Source organism: Lutra lutra, chromosome 7 (assembly GCF_902655055.1).
Source record: "Lutra lutra chromosome 7, mLutLut1.2, whole genome shotgun sequence".
Taxonomy (NCBI): Eukaryota; Metazoa; Chordata; class Mammalia; order Carnivora; family Mustelidae; genus Lutra; species Lutra lutra.
Genome location: NC_062284.1, coordinates 147,564,525 through 147,586,151, shown reverse-complemented (window position 1 = coordinate 147,586,151; position 21,627 = coordinate 147,564,525). Strand labels below are relative to the sequence as shown.

Below are 21,627 nucleotides of genomic sequence, written 5' to 3'. Positions count from 1 at the left end.
GTGGGGCAAAAACAAGGAATACTGTTATGCTGAAAATTAAAAAATTTTTTTTTCAAAATTGGTCATTAGCACTGAATTAAAGGTATTCACAACTGTGTGGGTCACTGCCTCTCTGTCAGAATAGATCCCCAAGCTGAATATATAGCCAGAGGACATGCAAATAGGGCCTTCCTTCTGCTGATTTAACTACCACAGACAAGATCCTGCAGTTGGGAGAAAAGCCCCAGGCCCGGGATACCCAGGTGTTCATTCAGTGATCAGGACAGAATACAGACAACTCACCATGGAATTTGTGCTGGGTTGGGTTTTCCTTCTTGCTCTTTTAAAAGGTAATTTATGGATAAAAAAAGAAATTGAGTATATGAGTGGGTATGAGTGAGTGAAACACTGGATATGTGATAGTTTCCTGACCAAGGTGTCTTCCATCTACAGGTGTCCAGTGTGAGGTGCAGCTGGTGGAGTCTGGGGGAGACCTGGTGAAGCCTGGGGGGTCCCTGAGACTCTCCTGTGCAGCCTCTGGATTCACCTTCAGCAACTACTACATGCACTGGGTCCGCCAGGCTCCAGGGAAGGGGCTGCAGTGGGTCGCACGTATTAGCGATACTGGTCGTAGCACAAGCTATGCAGACTCTGTGAAGGGCAGATTCACCATCTCCAGAGACAACGGCAAGAACACGCTGTATCTGCAGATGAACAGCCTGAGAGCTGAGGACACAGCCGTGTATTACTGTGTGAGAGACACAGTGAGGGGCCCTCAGCTTGAGCCAGGACAGAAATCTCCCTGTTGACACAGGATGTGCTGAGCTGCAGGGGCACTCAGGGCAGCAGAGAGTGCTCAGCATCCACAGCAGAGATCAGACCCAGGAGCAGGTGTAGTGGGGTATGGCTTCCTTTTGAGATCAGGGATTTCCTCTCTAGACTCTCAGCTGTCCACAAGGATATATTTTTTTTCTTCCATCGCTAATACCTCATGTTCTCCATGCAGCCAACCACAAGAATATAACTTTGCCTCCACATAGCTGAGATCTCACCAGTCTCTGGGGAACTTCCCTTCATCAACCTCTTCTATGTCCCATTTTTGTTCTCCACAGAAGCACATGCTGCAGATTCCCATCGTCCTTGAGAAGTACCTGCACAGCCCAGGATCTCTGCATGCTGCGTGCCTGTTCTCTGCCCTCAGGGGGCACACACTGTCCCCACATGTTTATGAGCTTCCCACAGGATGACTGCCCAACTCAGTTCTTGTCCTTCTGGCTCCAGGGTATCCTCTGGCTCATTATACATGTGGGTGGACACAGGTGATCAGGAACTGCCCCTCTGTAGGCACCGCTCCATTTCCTGGATGGAAAAGCAACCCACCTGTTATGAGGGGTTCTCAGATTTCCCCCAAGAAAGTGGTGGGATGACAATACAGAGGGGGAAACCCATCCCTGTCCTGCTGGATCCTGTTCTGGTGGGGAGAGTCCTTGAAAGCATCCTTGGTGAATGTGTTTGAGATGTGTTTCCTGGCTTCCAAACAGGGAATCCATGTGAATCCTGAGATCCAGCTGGCAGGTCCCAGATCCCTGCCCACCCTGTGCTGTCCCTTGAATATCCATCAGAAACCAACCCCCAACCTCACTCTCTCCTTCTTCTGACTTCTCCCTCAACCTGTCCTGGACCCTGAGCCCCATGGAGCTGGACCCCTGTAACTCTTCCCAGATTTCCACCAAGTACCAGATGGAGAGAGGCTAAATGATGAATGTCTACCATGATAGCAGAACCCTAAAGTGTCACTGCAATTGGGATCTACAGCTCAAACCATGATCCAGAATTAAAATAATATATCAACTACTATATGAGACAATACTGTCACTTCCTCTCATATCCCTGCTTATGTCCCATCGACTGGCCAGGATTTCCCCTAGAGAATTCATAAATAAATTCTGAGTGGTTTGCTCTCTTGATTTCCCATGAAATCAGTACTGAACTCTGCACATCAAAGGAGTCACAGGAATGGGGTCATCTGAGGGGGGTCGGCATGGAATCCATCTTCTTTGTCGGAGGTGAATCTGTGCCCTTGTAGCTGGAGCAGGGTCAGGCCCAGTCCTCACCAAAACATGAAACTCCTTGAGATGGCCGGTCCCAAGAAGAGGGAAACTCATTAGGGGGTCTTCTGTCTATTGGAAGTTGTCCTGTGCATATATCTAAGACATTTCAGGAATGAATAAAAACAGTTACTAATCTAATGTACCTGTCCCCTGTGACTTTCCTTGTGTTGGGTGCACTGGTCCTGATGAACCTGGACAAGGAGACTCAGGTGTGCAGAACCTCACAAACTCTCTCACTTACCTGTGTCACCACAGAGTTCTCTTGAGCATCCTGCTCTAGAATGTTTGGTTCAACCAGGAGAGCAAAGAAGAACTTAAATAATTTGGGGAAACCAATGAGAATGAGGACACTTCGGTCCAAAACCTATGGGATACAGCAAAGGCAGTCCTAAGGGGGGAATACATAGCCATCCAAGCCTCCCTCAAAAAAATTGAAAAATCCAGAACACAGCAGCTGTCTCTACACCTTAAAGAACTGGAGAATCAACAACAAACTAAACCAACTCCACACACAAGAAGGGAAATAATCAAGATTAGAGCTGAGATCAAAGAGATAGAAACTAGAGATACAGTAGAACGTATCAATGAAACTAGAAGCCGGTTTTTTTTAAAGAATCAATAAGATCGATAAACCATTGAACACTAATCCAAAAGAAAAGAGAGAAAGCCTAAATTCATAAAATTATGAATGAAAAGAAAGAGATCACAATTAACAACAAGGAAGTAGAAACAATCATCAGAAGTTATTACCAACAGTTATATGACAATAAGTTAAGCAAACTAGATGAAATGGATGCATTCCTGGAAAACTATAAACTCCCAAAATTGAACCAGGAAGAATTTGACAACCTGAATAGAGCAATATCTAGTAACGAGATTGAAGCAGTGATCAAAAACCTTCCAAAAAACAAGAGCCCAGGACCTGACGGATTCCCTGGGGAATTCTACCAAACTTTCAAAGAAGAAATAACACCTATTCTCCTGAAGCTGTTTCAAAAAATTGAAGCAGAAGGAAAACTTCCAGATTCTTTCTATGAAGCCAGCATTACCCTGATCCCCAAACCAGGCAAAGACCCTACCAAAAAGGAGAATTTCAGACCAATATCACTGATGAATATGGATGCTAAGATTCTCAACAAGATCCTAGCAAACAGGATCCAACAGCACATTAAAAAGATTATCCACCATGACCAGGTGGGATTCATTCCTGGGCTACAAGGATGGTTCAACATTCGCAAATCAATCAATGTGAAAGAACAAATCAATAAGAGAAGAGAAAAGAAACACATAGTCCTCTCAATTGATGCAGAAAAAGCATTTGACAAAATCCAGCATCTGTTCCTGATTAAAATGCTGCAAAGTATAGGGATAGAGGGAACATTCCTGAACTTCATCAAATCTATCTATGAAAGACCCACAGCAAATATCATCCTCAATGGGAAAAAGCTCACAGCCTTCCCATTGAGATCAGGAACACGACAAGGAAGCACACTCTCACCACTCTTGTTCAACATACTATTAGAAGTCCTAGCAACAGCAGTCAGACAACAAAGAGAAATAAAAGGTATCCAAATTGCCAATGAAGAAGTCAAACTCTCTCTCTTTGCTGATGACATGATTCTTTATATGGAAAACCCAAAAGACTTCACCCCCAAACTACTAGAACTCATACAGCAATTCAGTAACGTGGCAGGATACAAGGTCAATGTACATAAATCAGTGGCTTCCTTATACACTAACAATGAAAATACAGAGAGCGAAATTAGAGAATCAATTCCATTTACTATAAACCAAGAACAATAAGATCCTGGGAATAGACCTAACCAAAGAGGTGAAGGATCTGTACTTGAGGAACTACAGAAAACTCATGAAGGAAATTGAAGAAGACACAAAAAGATGGAAGACCTTTCCATGCTCTTGGATGGGAAGAATAAATATTGTTAAAATGTCGATACTACCTCGAGCAATAGGTAAATAGTATACTACCTATACTTTTAATGCCATTCCAACCAAAATACCACCGGTATTTTTGAAAGAGCTGGAGCAAATAATCCAGAAATTTGTATGGAATCAGAAAAGACCCTGAATTACTAATGAAATGCTGAAAAACAAAAGTAAAACTAGCTTCATCATGTTACCTGATTTCAAACATTACTACAAAGCTGTGATCACCAAGACAGCAAGGTACTGGCATAAAAACAGACACATAGACCAGTGGAACAGAGTAGGGAGCCCAGATATGGACCCTCAACTCTATGGTCAGTTAACCTTCGACAAAACAGGAAAAGATATACAGTGGAAAAAAGACAGTCTCTTCAATAAATGGTGCTGGGAAAACTGGACAGCTATGTGTAGAAGAATGAATCTCAACCATTCTCTTCCACCGTACACAAAGATAAACTCAAAATGGATAAAAGACCTCACCCTGAGACAGGAATCCATCAGAATCCTAGAGGAGAACATAGACAGTAATCCCTTCGATATCAGCCACAGCAACTTCTTTCAAGATATGTCTCCAAAGGCCAAGGAAACAAAAGCGAAAATAAACTTTTGGGACTTCATCAAAATCAAAAGCTTCTGCACAGCAAAGGAAACAGTCAACAAAACAAAGAGGCAACACACGGAATGGGAGAAGATATTTGCGAATGACAGTACAGACTAAAGATCGATATCCAGGATCTCTAAAGAACTCCTCAAACTCAACACACACAAAACAATCATATAAAAAAATGGGCATAAGATATGAACGACACTTCTCCAATGAAGACATACAAATGGCTACCAGACACATGAAAAAATGTTCATCATCACTAGCCATCAGGGAGATTCAAATTAAAACCACATTGAGATATCACCTTACAACAGTTAGAATGGCCAAAATTAGCAAGACAGGAAACAACATGTGTTGGGGGGGGGGATGTGGAGAAAGGGGAACCCTCTTCCACTGTTGGTGGGAATGCAAGTTGGTGCAGCCACTTTGGAGAACATTGTGGAGATTCCTCAAGAAATTAAAAATAGAGTTTCCCTATGACCCTGCCATTGCATTACTGGGTATTTACCCCAAAGATATAGATGTAGTGAAAAGAAGGGCCATCTGTACCCCAATGTTTATAGCAGCAATAGCCAAGGTCGCCAAACTGTGGGAAGAACCAAGATGCCCTTCAACAGACAAATGGATAAGGAAGATGTGGTCCATATATCTATGGAGTATGATGCCTCCATCAGAAAGGAAGAATACCCAACTTTTGAAGCAACATGGACAGGACTGGAAGAGATTATGCTGAGTGAAATAAGTCAAGCAGAGAGAGTCAATTATCATATGGTTTCACTTATTTGTGGAGCATAACAAATAGCATGGAGGACATGGGGAGTTATGAGAAGGGAGTTGGGGGAAATTGGAAGGGGAGGTGAACAATGAGAGACTATGGACTCTGAAAAACAATCTGAAGGGTTTGAAGAGGTGGGGGCGTGGGAGGTTGGGGGAACCAGGTGGTGGATATTAGAGAGGGCACAGACTGCATGGAGCACTGGGTGTAGTACAAAAACAATGAATACTGTTATGCTGAAAATAAATTTTAAAAAATGATTAAAAAAAAGAAAGAAATTAAAAATAGAGCTTCCCTATGACTCTGCAATTGCACTACTGGGTATTTACCCCAAAATTACAGAGGTAGTGAAAAGGGGCATCTGTACCCCAATGTTTATAGCAGCAATGGCCACGGTCGCCAAACTGTGGGAAGAACCAAGATGCCCTTCAACAGACAAATGGATAAGGAAGATGTGGTCCATATATCTATGGAGTATGATGCCTCCATCAGAAAGGAAGAATACCCAACTTTTGAAGCAACATGGACAGGACTGGAAGAGATTATGCTGAGTGAAATAAGTCAAGCAGAGAGAGTCAATTATCATATGGTTTCACTTATTTGTGGAGCATAACAAATAGCATGGAGGACATGGGGAGTTATGAGAAGGGAGTTGGGGGAAATTGGAAGGGGAGGTGAACAATGAGAGACTATGGACTCTGAAAAACAATCTGAAGGGTTTGAAGAGGTGGGGGCGTGGGAGGTTGGGGGAACCAGGTGGTGGATATTAGAGAGGGCACAGACTGCATGGAGCACTGGGTGTAGTACAAAAACAATGAATACTGTTATGCTGAAAATAAATTTTAAAAAATGATTAAAAAAAAGAAAGAAATTAAAAATAGAGCTTCCCTATGACTCTGCAATTGCACTACTGGGTATTTACCCCAAAATTACAGAGGTAGTGAAAAGGGGCATCTGTACCCCAATGTTTATAGCAGCAATGGCCACGGTCGCCAAACTGTGGGAAGAACCAAGATGCCCTTCAACAGACAAATGGATAAGGAAGATGTGGTCCATATATCTATGGAGTATGATGCCTCCATCAGAAAGGAAGAATACCCAACTTTTGAAGCAACATGGACAGGACTGGAAGAGATTATGCTGAGTGAAATAAGTCAAGCAGAGAGAGTCAATTATCATATGGTTTCACTTATTTGTGGAGCATAACAAATAGCATGGAGGACATGGGGAGTTATGAGAAGGGAGTTGGGGGAAATTGGAAGGGGAGGTGAACAATGAGAGACTATGGACTCTGAAAAACAATCTGAAGGGTTTGAAGAGGTGGGGGCGTGGGAGGTTGGGGGAACCAGGTGGTGGATATTAGAGAGGGCACAGACTGCATGGAGCACTGGGTGTAGTACAAAAACAATGAATACTGTTATGCTGAAAATAAATTTTAAAAAATGAGTAAAAAAAAGAAAGAAATTAAAAATAGAGCTTCCCTATGACTCTGCAATTGCACTACTGGGTATTTACCCCAAAATTACAGAGGTAGTGAAAAGGGGCATCTGTACCCCAATGTTTATAGCAGCAATGGCCACGGTCGCCAAACTGTGTAAAGAACCAAGAGGCCCTTCAACGGACGAATGGATAAGGAAGATGTGGTCCATATACACTATGGAGTATTATGCCTCCATCAGAAATGATGAATACCCAACTTTTGTAGCAACATGGATGGGACTGGAAGAGATTATGCTGAGTGAAATAAGTCAAGCAGAGAGAGTCAATTATCATATGGTTTCACTTATTTGTGGAGCTTAAGAAATAACATGGAGGACATGGGGAGATGGAGAGGAGAAGGGAGTTGAAGGTAATGGAATGGGAGGTGAACCATGAGAGACTATGAACTCTAAAAAACAATCTGAGGGTTTTGAAGGGGCGGCGGGTGGGAGGTTGGGGGAACCAGGTGGTGGATATTAGAGAGGGCACAGATCGCATGGAGCACTGGGTGTGGTGCAAAAACAATGAATACTGTTATGCTGAAAAGAAATAAAAAAAAAATTTTTAACTTAAAAAAAAAGAAATTAAAAATAGAGCTTCCCAATCGCACTACTGGCTATTTTCCCCAAAGATAGAGATATAGTGAAAAGAAGGGCCATCTGTACCCCAATGTTTATAGCAGCAATGGTCACGGTTGCCAAATTGTGGAAAGAACCAAGATGCCCTTCAACGGATGAATGGATAAGGAAGATGTGGTCCATATACACTATGGAGTATGATGCCTCCATCAAAAAGGATGAATACCCAACTTTTGTAGCAACATGGACGGAACTGGAAGAGATGATGCTGAGTGTAATAAGTCAAACAGAGAGAGTCAATTGTCATACGGTTTCATTTATTTGTGTAGCATAACAAATAACATGGAGGACATGGGGATATGGAGAGGAGAAGGGAGTTGAGGGCCATTGAAAGGGGAGATGAACCATGAGAGACTATGGACTCTGAAAAACAATCTGAGGGATTTGAACGGGCGGAGGGTGGGAGGTGGGGGAGCCAGGTGGTGGTATTATGGAGGGCACGTATTGCATGGAGCACTGGGTGTGGTGCATAAACAATGAATTCTGTTACACTGAAAAGAAATTTTAAAAAACTACAAGAAAAAAAAGAAGATATGGTCCATATATACAATGGAAATTTATGCCTCCATCAGAATGGATGAATACCCAATTTTGTATCAACATGGATGGGACTAGAAGAGATTATGCTGAGTGGAATAAGTTAAGCAGAGAGAGTCAGTCATCATATAGTTTCATTCACTTGTGGAGCATAATAAATAACACAGAGGACTTGGGGAGCTGGAGAGGAGAAAGGAGTTGGGAGAAATTGGAGGGGAGACAAACCATGAGAGACTATGGACTCAGAGGAACTAACTGAGGGTTTTGGGGGGGAGAGGGGTGCGAGGTTGGGTGAGCCTGGTGTTGAGTATTGTGGAGGACATGTATTGCATGGACCACTAGGTGTGGTGCATAAAAAATGAATTCTGAACATTGAAAGACATTTAAATAAATAAATAAAATTTTTAAGAAAAAAGAAATAAATAGAGCAAACAACTGACTCCACCTGGAGTCACCACACCCCAATTTCAAGCTAGATTACAAAGCTGTTTCATGAAAACAGTATGGTGCTGGCATAAAAACGGACACACAGGACAATGGAACACAACAGAAAGCTTGGAAACTGATAGTCCTAGTACTTTTGCAAAGTTTATCCATTCATATATTGAAGGTAATTTAAACTTGGCTCTAATAGAACTCTTAACTCTGAATGGGAATTTATATTATTGATGCCCTGTTCCAACATTTCCCACCAATAAATGCATTTTTTAAACATTTTATTTATTTATATTGACAGACAGAGATCACAAGTTGTCAGAGAGGCAGGCAGAGAGAGGGGGGTGGTGAAGCAGACTCCCTGGCCCAACAGAAAGCCCGAGGGGGGTGCTCGATCCCAGGAATCTGGGATCATGACCTGAGCCAAAGGCAGAGGCTTTAACCCACTGATATACCCAGGGGCCTGATAAATGCATTTTAAAACAAACAAACAAAAAGGAATACTGCATATTTTCAAAGTGCCATCTAAACAAAGTGATCCACAAACAATGCAATCTTTGTTTTTAACTTGTAATGAATTGATCCTATGTCTGGAGCTAACAATATACTCAGAGGACATGCAAATAGGGTCTTCCCTCCACTGAATAAGAGAGCCCAGCCCAGACCATGCAGCTGGAAGAGGAGTCCCAGGCCTGGGATTTCCAGGTGTCCACATTCACTGATCAGGACAGAACACCAAAACTCACCATGGAGTTTGTGTTTGGCTGGGTTTTCCTTGTTGCTCTTTTAAAAGGTAATTTCTGGAGAACAAAAGAAATTGAGGATGTGAGAGGATATGAGTGAGAGAAACCATGGTTGTGTGACATTTTCCTGACCAGCTTGTCTTGTGTCTGCAGGTGTCCAGTGTGAGGTGCAGCTGGTGGAGTCTGGGGGAGACCTGGTGAAGCCTGGGGGGTCCCTGAGACTCTCCTGTGCAGTCTCTGGATTCACCTTCAGTAGTACTGGCATGAGTTGGATCCGCCAGACTCCAGGGAAGGGGCTGCAGTGGGTCACAAGTATTAGCTATGATGGAAGTAACACATACTACGCAGACTCTGTGAAAGGCCGATTCACCATCTCCAGAGACAATGGCAAGAACATGCTGTATCTGCGATGAACAGCCTGAGAACTGAGGACACGGCTGTGTACTTCTGTGTTACAGACACAGTGAGGGGACATCAGTGTGAGCCGACACAAACCTCAAACTACAAGGGTATCAGACCAGCAGAGGGTGCACACATCTCACCAATTCTGTCTTTAATCCCAGGAGCAGGAGCAGATGGAATCTATGGCATATTTCCTGTCAGGGTCTGAGGTTTCCTCTCCATAGAGCAGTTTCCCCAAGGGACTTTCCTTGACATTATTCTCTGCTTACCTATTCACTCTCTGACTTAGAAACTTAGTTGTAGCAGGAAGACAAATATACGAACATGCAAAAAAAAAAAAAAGAGTCAGTTACATTAGTTTCCTCTTGTCCTTAAATACCAATAAATTACAAATATCCTGATGCAGGTCAACAAAACCTTTAAAAGAATCTCAGTGGCACTCACTGTGGATCACAAAACCTCCAGCAGAGCCAGAAGATCACACACACACACACACACACACACACACACACACACACACACAGCAGTATAAAACCTCCACTGAAAAAATAAAATTAAATTTAAGAAAATAGTAGAAAACCGTTACCACCATCCTGTAATTTCTCTGCAGTAAAGGTGGTCCTAAGACAGAAATACATACCATACAGGAGCACCTCAAGAAGCAAGAAAAATCTCAAATAAACAACCTATCGTTACACCTAAAGATGCTAGAGAAATAGCAGCAGCTGAATCCTAAATATAGCAGAAGGAAGGAAATAGTAAGATTAGAGCAGAAAGAGATTATATAGAAACTAAGAAACACAAAACAGATTAAAGAAACCAGGGTCTGATGGGGGGTTAAGGGGGTAGGAGAAGAGTAAATGAAACAAGATGGGGTTGGGAGGGAGACAAACCATAAGTGACTCTTAATCTCACAAAACAAACTGAGGGTTGCTGGGGGAAGGGGTTTGGGAGGCGGGGCGGGTTATGGACATTGGGGAGGGTATGTGCTGTGATGAGTGCTGTGAAATGTGTAAACCTGGTGATTCACAGACCTGTACATCTGGGGATAAAAATACATTATATGTTTATAAAAAATAAAAATTTTTTAAAAAGGAAACCAGGGTCTGCCTATGTTGTTTTCTAATTCAATTAGCCAAAAAATAGTACATCATTGACTTTTGATATAATATTCAATGCTCCGTCTGTTCAGAATAAAACTTTGTGCTCATCATGTCACGTGATACTTTGGAGAAAAAAACCACAATACACCTGAGAATCCTCTACCTAAGTTTATCAAAATGAAAGAGAAAGAGCCCAAGTTAATAACAAAGAAGTCTATCTGGTCCAGTGTGTCATTCAAAGCCCTTATTTTAATTTTTTTTTATTTTTAAAGATTTTATTTATTTCACAGCCAGATCACAACTAGGGAGAGAGGCAGGCAGAGAGAGAGAGGGTGAAGTAGGCTCCCCTCCGAGCAGAGAGCCCGATGCGGGGCTTGATTCCAGGACCCTGGGATCATGACCTGAACCGAAGGCAGAGGCTTAATCCACTGAGCCACCCAGGCGCCCCTCAAAGCCCTATTTCCTTGGAGCATGAACAATGAATTCTGGAACACTGAAAAGCAATTAAAAAAAAACAAAAACAAAAACAAAATGTCCGGCGCCTTGGTGGCTCAGTGGTTAAGCCTCAGCTCAGGTCATGATCTCAGGGTCCTGGGATCAAGTCCCACAATGGGCTCTCTGCTGTGGAGAACCTGCTTCCTCCTCTCTCTCTCTCTCTCTCTCTCTCTCTCTCTCTCTCTCTCCGCCTACTTGTGATCTCTGTCAAATAAATAAATAAAATCTTAAAATAAAATTAAATTAAATTAAAAAATTAAAAAAATTTTTTAAAGTGAAAAAAGTCTATATTCTTTTTTAATGTTCACTTAGCCAGCATATAGTACATCATCAGATTTTGATGTATTGTTCAAAGTTTCATTAGTTGTGTATAACACCCAGTGCTCATCGCATCACCTGCCCTCCTTAATACCGATCACCTGCCTACCCCATCCCCCACCACCCTCACTTCTGTAATCCTTGTTTGTTTCTGAGATACAGAGTCTCTCATGGTTTGTCTCCCTCTCTGTTTTTTATTTTTCAGTGTCCAAGATACACTGTTTATGCAGCACACCCAGTGCTCCATGCAATACGTGTCCTCCTTAATACCCACCACCAGGCTCACCCATCCCTCCACCCCCTCCACTCCCAAACCCTCAGTTTGTTTCTCAGAGTCCTCACTCTCTTATGCTTCATCTCCCCCTCTGATTTGCCACAATTCAGTTTTCCTTTAATCTCCTAATATCTTCTGTGTTATTCCTTATGCTCCACAAGTAAGTAAACCCGTATGATAATTGACTTTCTCTGTGGTCCTCCTCATTATCCCTATGTTCCACATAGAGGTGAAACCATAGGATAATTATCTTTCTCTGCTTGACTTATTCTACTTGACATAACACCCTCCGGTTCCATCCAAGTCGATGAAATGGTAGGTATTCATCCTGTCGGATGGCTGAGAAATATTCCATTGTATATATGGACCACATCTTCTTTATCCATTCATATGTGGAAGGACATCTCACCTCCTTCCACAGATTCCCTATAATGGACATTATTCCTATGACTACTGGGGTGCATGTGCACCTTTTTTCACTACAGCTGTATCTTTGGGGTAAATACCCAGTAGAACAATTGCTGAGTCATAGGGTAGTTCTATTTTTAACTTCTGAGGAATCTAGACACTGTTTTCCATGGTGGCTGTATCAACATGCATTCGCACCTACAGCATAAGAGAGTTCCCCTTTCTCCACATCCTCTCCAACATTTGTTGTTCCCTGTCTTGTTAATTTTAGTCTTTCTAACTCATGAAAGGTGATAACTTATTGTGGTTTTGATTTATATTTCCATGGTGGCAAGAGATGTGCAGCATTTTTTCATGTGTCTGTTGGCCACTTGTATGTCTCTCTGGAGAAGTGTCTATTCATGCCTTCTGCCCATTTTTTGACTGGATTATTTGTTTTTTGGGTGTTCAGTCTGGTAAGTTCTTTATAGATCTTGGATATCAACCCTTTTTCTGTAGTGTCATTTGCAAATATCTTCTCCCATTCCATAGGTTGCCTTTTAGTTTTGTTGACTGTTTCCTTTGCATCGCAGAAGATTTTTATCTTGGTGAAGTCCAAAAATTCCTTTCTGTTTGTTTCCCTTGCTTTTAGAGACCCAACTTGCAAGAAGTTGTTGCACTTGAGGATTTAAAATGTTACTGTCTGTGTTCTCCTCTCAGATGTTGATGCTAACCTTTTCTCTTTTTTTAAGATTTTATTTATTTATTTGACAGACAGAGATCACGAGCAGGTAGAGAGGCAGGTGCGGGGGGAAGCTGGCTCCCCACTCAGCAGAGAGCACAATGCGGGGCTTGATCCCAGGACCCTGGGATCATGACCTGAGCCAAAGGCAGAGGCTTTAACCAACTGAGCCACCCAGGCACACCTATGCAGTCCTTTTCTTAATGGGTCTCTGAACTACATAGGTAACACACCCTAGTATCCAGCCAAAGTTGTCATTGACAATGTCCACATCACAGACACCTGTTACCCCACATGCCAGTTGTATTGTTCCTGGGGATGAGAACCCCATAGCAACCCACCCACACCCACATAAATATGAACACTCCTGTTTATTTCCTTCCCTCTGACCTGTGATGTCAGCTGCTCTCTATCCAGGTCCACACACACCCTGGAGCCAGGGTGGACACTCACCTCTGTCTGTGCAGATTAAGGGCCCAGAGAACAAATTGTGAATTTGAGAATCCCCTTGACCCGGATGCTGTGGGTGTCTCTTCCTGTCTGCAGTCCCCAATCTGGTCAGCCAACTCTTCCAGGCCCTAACACAGGGTCCAGATGTGTCCTCATAACTGCATCTGCCAGCTTCTCATGATCTTCAATCCCTCTATCAGGCACGTTATGTATTTATTATTTAATTCATTTTTACAACCTACAGGGGAGCCAGGGGACACGATCCTGCATCCACAGCTCTGTTCATGAAGACAATGAGAGAAGCGCCTTCACAGAGCACTGATCTAAATCACTGAGTGCAGTGGTGAGGACACAGGTTATAAAGGGGCTGATCTGCTCCTGTAACACTAGTATCAAGTGTCATTGCAGGACCAGAGAAGGTGTTACTTGTCTAAATGTGTCACTGAGAGGTGAGTGGTCTCCCAGGAAGTTCCCAGGGAGGTGACACTGATTGGAGCAATGACAAAATCTGACAGCTCTGCCATACTATTCTGTCCTTTACACGTGAACATATCTGGTAATGAAGGTGTTTCAGGGAAGTTAAATCCACTCGTGATGAGTGGAGCAGCTCTGAATTGCCAAATACAGTGGAGTGACCCAGCTTTGAGAAATTTCCACATGATTTGTACATGGAGCTGCTGTCCCCAAACTTGCACACACAGTACTTGAACCACAAGGGAATAGAGGGGCGGGTGGAACAGAGAGGTTCCCTAACAGTACGGAGCCCCTGGAATTATGGTGGGGTTTCATGAATGTGTACCATGCACAGGGCACTTGGTATTATATTGTTATGTTTTATGCTTCCTGTAGATGATCACACCCTCCCTTTGTGAGGCCTATGCTGTGGAGTGTGTGACTCTCTTCCTGGCTCCACTGGTAAATGGGCTGCCTGGGTAGCAGCAGTGAAATGTGTCTCTGCTGTAGCCACACAAGAGTTCAGATTCCTCCAGAGATCTCCTGTTTTTGGTCCCGGATCAGCACTGTGAGCTCCTTGAGCTCCACCATGTAGAATCTACTTCCACTCTCCAGTACACTCCTCTGCTCTACACAGGTAACAGTCGTTAGTGTGGTGGAAGGCTTCAGACTACAAGGACTCTGACTCGATGATGTAGCCTTAGCCTCAGGTGTTCCCAGGTACCTGGGTCAGGGGAGGCCTTTATGTGTCTTTGCCCCTCCTCCAAGTGGTCCAAGTCCATGTATTTTTGCCTGTCTCTGGGTACACAGTCATTCTGTTCTTCCCCGTTGTCCCCTCCCAGAGCTCCAGTGGTCCCTGGGTGTCCTCAGCTTCCTGTTTCTCTACATTTCCCTGAAGACTAAGGCTTTCATTCCATGTGAAAAGTGTGTGTGGTCCTCAACAGAACTGAGGTTGTGACGTCTGTTCCCATCCCAGATCCTATGGGGCTCCACCTGTGACCACAGGATGCATATTCTAAGGGCTTCCTCTGCAGGTAAATTATTTATTTCTGTGGTGGACTCAGGATGCATGGATCTTCATGCATTCCTGCTCTGAGTCATCTTCCTCCCATTCTGCCAGGACCACCAGGGTGTGGGGAGGTTTTTTATGATTTTTCCCCATCCTACAGGATAGGATTGATTTAATGATACGGTCCTGGAGAACCTCACACTATAACACCATTAGCACACGTGATGTCAAGAAATCCATTAAATGTTCTATCTAAACCTGGTGATAGTTTATTTGTCATCAGAGATCTGCAGTCACAATATGCCAAGATGCTGGTTCTTAGCCCCTGTGAGTACTTGTCACTCCTGAGAGTTTAAGATTATTGTTTGTCTCATGAACACAATTAGAAGGTATACTGACACGAATTTGTTGATCTGAAGTTTATTCTATTTACTTCTTTAGCTCTTGCAACTCCAATCTGATTAGTGAGTTTATTGAAATACAGAAACACTACATCAAAACTAATGATGTCCATATGGTAACTAAAATAAATAGATAAATAAATAAATACATAAATGAAAATAAAATACAGAAACATGGGAACAATTCCAAGCCCAATCATCGGCTTAAAAGTGGACATATTGTGCTCTATGTCATCTTTCGAAAGCTGCCCATCATTAAAAAATTATAATAAATATGGGGGTATTGTCAAGTATTTGGTTCAGTAATAGAAGCCCTAGAAATAAAGGTAAATTTCACACAGTTACAAAATTATATATTCTAGAAAATTAAAGCTAGTGTGAGGTACCATGAGGATCAATAACAATGTAAGGACAGAGTAAAGAAGGAACGAGGAAGGAAGGAAGAATTGCAAATACAGGAATTTTGTGGAAAATGGATTTGCTCGCTCTGGATACTGTTGATTCGGACACCTGTGTTCCTCATATCACACTCTCTGCCTGTGTGCAGTCCATCCTGCGTCGAGCGCACTCATCAAAACTATTACAAATACTCCCAGAGATGACTTGGGATGAAGACAGTGACAGTGAAACCTTAGAGACTTGAAAGACCACCTGCACGCACCCTGATTCTGTATTTTAGATAAATTCTAGGACAAAGTCACCTTGTCCTCACTACAGGCAGGATCTTACGTTCTGCATGAGCCTGTGCACTCCGTCCTGCAGGGGGCTCAGGGTGGGTAGTAGGTCCTGTGAGAGGAGCACAGGTCCAAATCCCGGGGCTCCCTCTCACCTGAGTGTTCTTGGACAACTCTAAACCCTCCACAATTCTGGATGTAGGATTATGTCACTTTAAGGGGAAACATGATACCTACACTCTCGATATGAGTGACTATGTGAAATCAAACTGGTAAATGGAAACCAAGCAGGTACTCTGAAAATCATATAATTAAACTTGATCTTTTCCCAAATCCTGTCAGCATCACCAAATCAAAGGCAGTCACACTTGCTCTGGTTACTGTCCTCTCTGTCAGGATAGATAGCATGCTGGCTATATAGTCAAGGGTCATGCAAATAGGGTTCACCTTCTGCTGATTAAACCAGCCCTGCCCCAAGCCTGCAGCTAGGATGGGAGCCCCAGTCTTGGGATTCCCAGACTTTCCATTCAGTGTTCAGGACAGAACAGAGACAGCTCATGATGGAGTTTATTCTTGGCTGGGTTTTCCTTGTTATTCTTTTCAAAGGTCATTTACAGAGAACAAGAGACATTGAATAAGAAAGTGGATATGAGTAAGAAAAACAGTAAGAGAAGGACAGTTTCTTGACCAGGATGTCTTGTGTCTGCAGGTGTCCAGTGTGAAGTGCAGCTGGTGGAGTCTGGGGGAGACCTGGGAAGCCTGGGGGGTCCCTGAGTCTCTCCTGTGCAGTCTCTGGGTTCACTTTCAGTGACTACAGCATGATTGGGTTTTCCAGGCTCTAGGGAAGGGGCTGCAGTGTGTCTCAGCCATTATAAGTGGTGGTAGTTACAAATAATACGAAGACACTGTGAAGGGCCAATTCACCATCTCCTGAGACAATGGCAAGGCCATGCTGATTCTGCAGGTGAACAGCCTGAGAGCTGAGGACACCACCGTGTGTTACTGTAATGTGTGTACACAGTGTGTACACTCTTGGGGTGAACCGAGACACAAACTTTCCTGCAGGGGCACAGGAGTAGCTGGGTTGCAGGGGTGCTCAAGGCCCCAGGAGGCTCTCTGGTCACCAGAGGGAGCTCAGGTCCCCAACAGGTGCTCAGGAGTCAGTCAAAACACCAGGGGGCTCTCAGGGCACCAGGGAGTACTTAGGACAGAAGGATCAGATAGTTCAGTGCTCTTGAGGTGCTCAGGACACCTGGGGGTGCTCACTTCAGCACGATGCACTCAAGATCCACAGACACAAATCAGACCCAGGAGCCGGGGCAGTTGGGGGTGAGGGGCTTTCTATTGAAATAGGGGGTTTCCCCTCTAGCCTCTCTAGATTCACTCAGGGCTATATATAGTTATTTCTTCATTCTCTAATTTCTCATATTCTCCATGTAGCCAACCAGAACGAGATAACATTGGCTATGTTAGATGAGATCTCACCAGTCCCTGGGGAACTTTCCTTCATCAACCTTATCCATATCCTGTTTTTCTTTCTCCAAAGAGGACCTGCAGGAATTCTCATCATCCCTGAGAAACACCTGCACAGCCCAGGCTTTCTGAGAGCTTAGTTCCTGTTCTCTGCCCTCAGCGGGCACACACTACCTCCACATGGTTATGAAAACACCCCCAGGACATCTACCCAAACTGGGTCCTTGTCCTCCTAGATACAGTTTATCCTCTGGCTCATTATCCAAGTGGGTGGACACTGGTGATCAGGAACTGTCCTTCTGGAGGCACTGCTCCATCTCTTCAGTGGAAAGGCAGCCCACCTCATGGGATACACTCTCTGATTTCCCCCAATGAAATAGGCAGGATGACCTGGAGGATGACAACCAGAGACAAAAACCCATCACAGTACTGCTGGGTCCTGTTCTGGAGTCTATGAGAGCAGCCTTGGAGGTTGTGTCTGAAACGTGTTTCCTGGCTTCCACACAGGAAACACATGAATCATCAGATCTGGCTGGTAGAGTGTGGATCCCTGCCCATCCACTGCTGTCCTTCAATTATCCTACAGAAAGTCACCATGTCCTCACTCTGCCCTATTGTAACTTCTCCCTCAACCTGTCCTGGACCCTGAGCCCCATGGGGCTGGAGTCCTGTCACTCTTTCCTGATCCCCACCAGGTGCCAGTTGTAGAGTGAGACTCAATAACGGATGTCTACCATGATGACAGACCCTAGAGTGCGGCTAACCTGGGAACTCTGGCCCAAAATATGTTTCAGAAGAAAAATAATGAATCAACCACTGATGAGACAACACTGACATTTCCTCTCATGTCCCTGCTTTTGACTCATTTTAAGCTGAATTCCATATAGAATTCAAAAATAACTTCTGGTTTTCTAGCTCTCTTTGCTTTTTTCTTGTTATTATTATAGAAGATCCCTATGGTAGGGGCATAAGCTGTGGGTATAAACAGGTATTTGTAGTTTATGATTGGTCTCTCTATCTCTGACCTGAGACCCTTGATGTCTTCCTCACAAGAGAATCTCAGGTTACACCTCACTGAGGCGACACAGGAAGGCCTAAGGGGAGGGGAGGAGGGGTGCTTCCCTTACCCCACGCAAAATCTAGAATGAACTGGATGTTGGCATTTAACTTCCTCCAGTTCTTGAATTATCTGGCGAGTTTCTTAAGAGGATCTTTCCCCACCTCAGAAGCACAGCAGATGTTCATCCTTTCATTCCTGGGGGAATGAGGTGGGGCTTCTGGACTTAAAACACAAACTTGTAGGAAACCCCTAAGGTGGTCACCAATTCCACAGGAGCTTCAACTCAGACATCTTGACACCGAACCTTCATCAATTCACCATCTGCCTTTCAATTTTCCTATTTTCTTGTGGGTCCTGTAGATATTTCTCTACTTTCCTGTGGGTCCTGTGGATATATCTGCAAGTGGCTTTTGCCTTAGTAAGTTGCTAATTCCTTGCATATGCCCATTTGTAAACTCAATTTTTGGATCACAGTTTTCCCTGAACTATGATATAAATATATGTGTCCCCTGCAAATTCAAGTGTTCTAATGTAATGTCCAATTAGATGGCAAAGGAGTAAGGGCTCTGGGAGAATGTTTGGTTATGAATGGAATCAGAGCTATTATGATCCCATAGGATCCTCAAAATCTTCCATTTGCCATATGAAGACACAGTTTAAAGACATGCCCAATGATCCAGATGGAGGCACGCACTACACAGCGAATATGCCAATACCTTGATCTTGCACTTCGAAGGCTCCAAAAATGTGAGAAATGTATTTGTAAGCTACCTAGTTTATGCTCTCCGTTATAGCATCCTAAGAAGTGTGGATCTGCTGTTACAAAGACCTAAATCATGGAAGCCGTTTGAATCTGAGTACGGGTAAGGGCTAGCAGGCTTCTGTGATGTGTGCAGAAGAAGCCTACATTGCCAGGAAGGGGTCATAAAGGGTGATTCATGGGAGACCCCAGAAGGAAAGAAGAGACCTACAATGAAAGCCCCAATCTTCATAGAGAGTATCTAAATGCTTAAGGACTGTATGTGGTAAGACATAAATATTATGGGCCACTCTGATGTTGTCACAGACAAGATGAGGAATGTGCCTTTGGGAAACAGAGGGGAGGTGACCTATGCTGTAGACTGGTAGAGAGCGTACTTGCATTGAGATCTGAATGGAAGAATTAGGGAGAGGTGCAACTTGGTAAGAGGCTGAGGGAATTTCTGAGCAAAGGTAAAGCATCAGAAGGCTTCTCTTGAATTCTTATGATAAAGTGTGGTATGAACAAATGATATGAAGACATAATCATTAATCAGTATGAAGCAGAACTGAAAATTTGGGGAAATTCTCAGCCTGTTCCTACTGGAAAGAAGGAGAGATTTTGTTCCAGAGAAATCAGGAAGGATGTGGAAATACTTGATGAGGGGGTGGTTATGGGTTGACCATCTCAGCATAACCCTGGAGCTCCTCGTCAAGACCCTGAGAACAATATGAGCCTCTAAAGAGAAGCCTGGACCTCCTGTCCACAACATTTTGGAGATCAATGGGAATAACCCCCTCCCAGCACAGGCTGAGCAAGGCAGCCTGGATGTGCTGCATGACTTGACATTGAACTTCAATATTTCATAACTCTGATGGAATTCATTTCTACAGTTTATACACTACCCAGGCAGTGGTATTTTTCACAGCTGCCTGATCAGACAAAGATATCCTATCACAACATCTCTGGTGGGTCTGAGAAGAGCTGGTGACTTCCAGTTGTTCAGCTTATGGGCAGACTAAAGACTTCCAGGCTTTGACAGATCTGACCAGAAACCAGATTCCTCATGTCACACATGAATAATAGGGATTTGGTTTGTTGTTACATATTTAGTACTTGTTACTTTGCTTCTCCAAATGAAAAGGTTTTTCAATTTAATTTAAATTCACTTAATTAACACATAGTGTATCATTAGTTTTGGAGTAAAGTTCAGTTACTCATCAGTTGCCTATAACACCCAGTGCACATTACATCACATATCCTGCTCAATGTCCATCATCCACTTACCCCAGACACCAGCCCCTCACCTCTAGCAACCCTCAGTTTGTTTCCTAGACTTAAGAGTCTCTCAGGCTTTGTCTCACTCTCTGATTTCGTCTTATTTTATTTTTCCCTCCCTTCCCCCAGATCGTGTTTTGTTTCTTAAATTCCGCATATGAGTGAAATTTTATGATAATTGTCTCTCCCTGGTCGACTTATTTCACCCTTGCATAATAGTTTCTAGTTCCATCAATGTCTTTGCAAATTTTTTATGAAGAAGTAAATTCCATTGTATATATATACCACATCTTCTTTATCCACGAAAATAATGATACAGGGTATGATGGAACCTTGTCCATGGCTTCTAAGGAAATGGTTCAGTCACTTACCATTAAATGAGATATCTTTCATTAATTAAATCATTTTTAGTTTGATGATCATGACTTTTTATCTTAAATAGGGGGATGACTTCTTTTTTTTTTTTATTTATTTATTTATTTATTTATTTTTTTTTTTTTTAATTTTTTTATTTTTTTTCAGCATAACAGTATTCATTACTTCTTGATGTTAACATTTGAACACATTACGATTAGAAGAGACTCTGTAGGAATATGTAATTTTTACACACATGGTTATGTTAGGTTTACCAGCATTTCATTACAATATGTGCATTTGGGTCCATCAGACACATCATCCAGGTGACCTGACTCAGGTTCAGGTGTTTCTCTACCCAGACCCCACTTCTCCACCTGAGAAGGGGGGTGCACAGGGCATCACAGACACTGGTCCACAGGGACTGACACATCAGGTTTCCCATCCCTGGTCCCCTGTTCCCAGATCAGCACTTGCTTCTGCTCCTAGGGAAACTGCCTTACCCAGTAGCCTCCACAGCTCTGTACTCGAGCTCATTCTCTGTGGAAAGAGCCCTGGTAACACAGAGTCGGGGATGTGGCAAGGGTGTATATCCTCAAAGAGATGTTCAGATGTGGGACCTCAGCATCCCAGGAATGTGTTTCCCCTCTGATGTGTCTTCTCTCTGGATGAGCCATTTCCTGATATGAAATATTCTGCTTTGTGAATATGCAAATGAGCCAAAGTGTACTCGCTTAAATAAACACATGTTTGGGTCCTGAGAACAT

At 43.2% G+C, this 21,627-nt stretch overlaps 2 gene segments (V, D, J or C); both read left to right on the top strand.

Annotated features, from left to right (window-relative positions):
* The first annotated feature begins 213 nt into the window (after nt 1–213).
* LOC125104244 (immunoglobulin heavy variable 3-74-like) lies at nt 214–19,592 on the top strand. The segment is given in 3 exon segments: nt 214–329; nt 433–731; nt 19,556–19,592. Coding segments are annotated over 3 exon segments (354 nt in total).
* On the top strand, nt 9,191–9,676 carry LOC125104248 (immunoglobulin heavy variable 3-30-like). The segment is given in 2 exon segments: nt 9,191–9,298; nt 9,402–9,676. Coding segments are annotated over 2 exon segments (306 nt in total).
* Nucleotides 19,593–21,627: the final 2,035 nt, after the last annotated feature.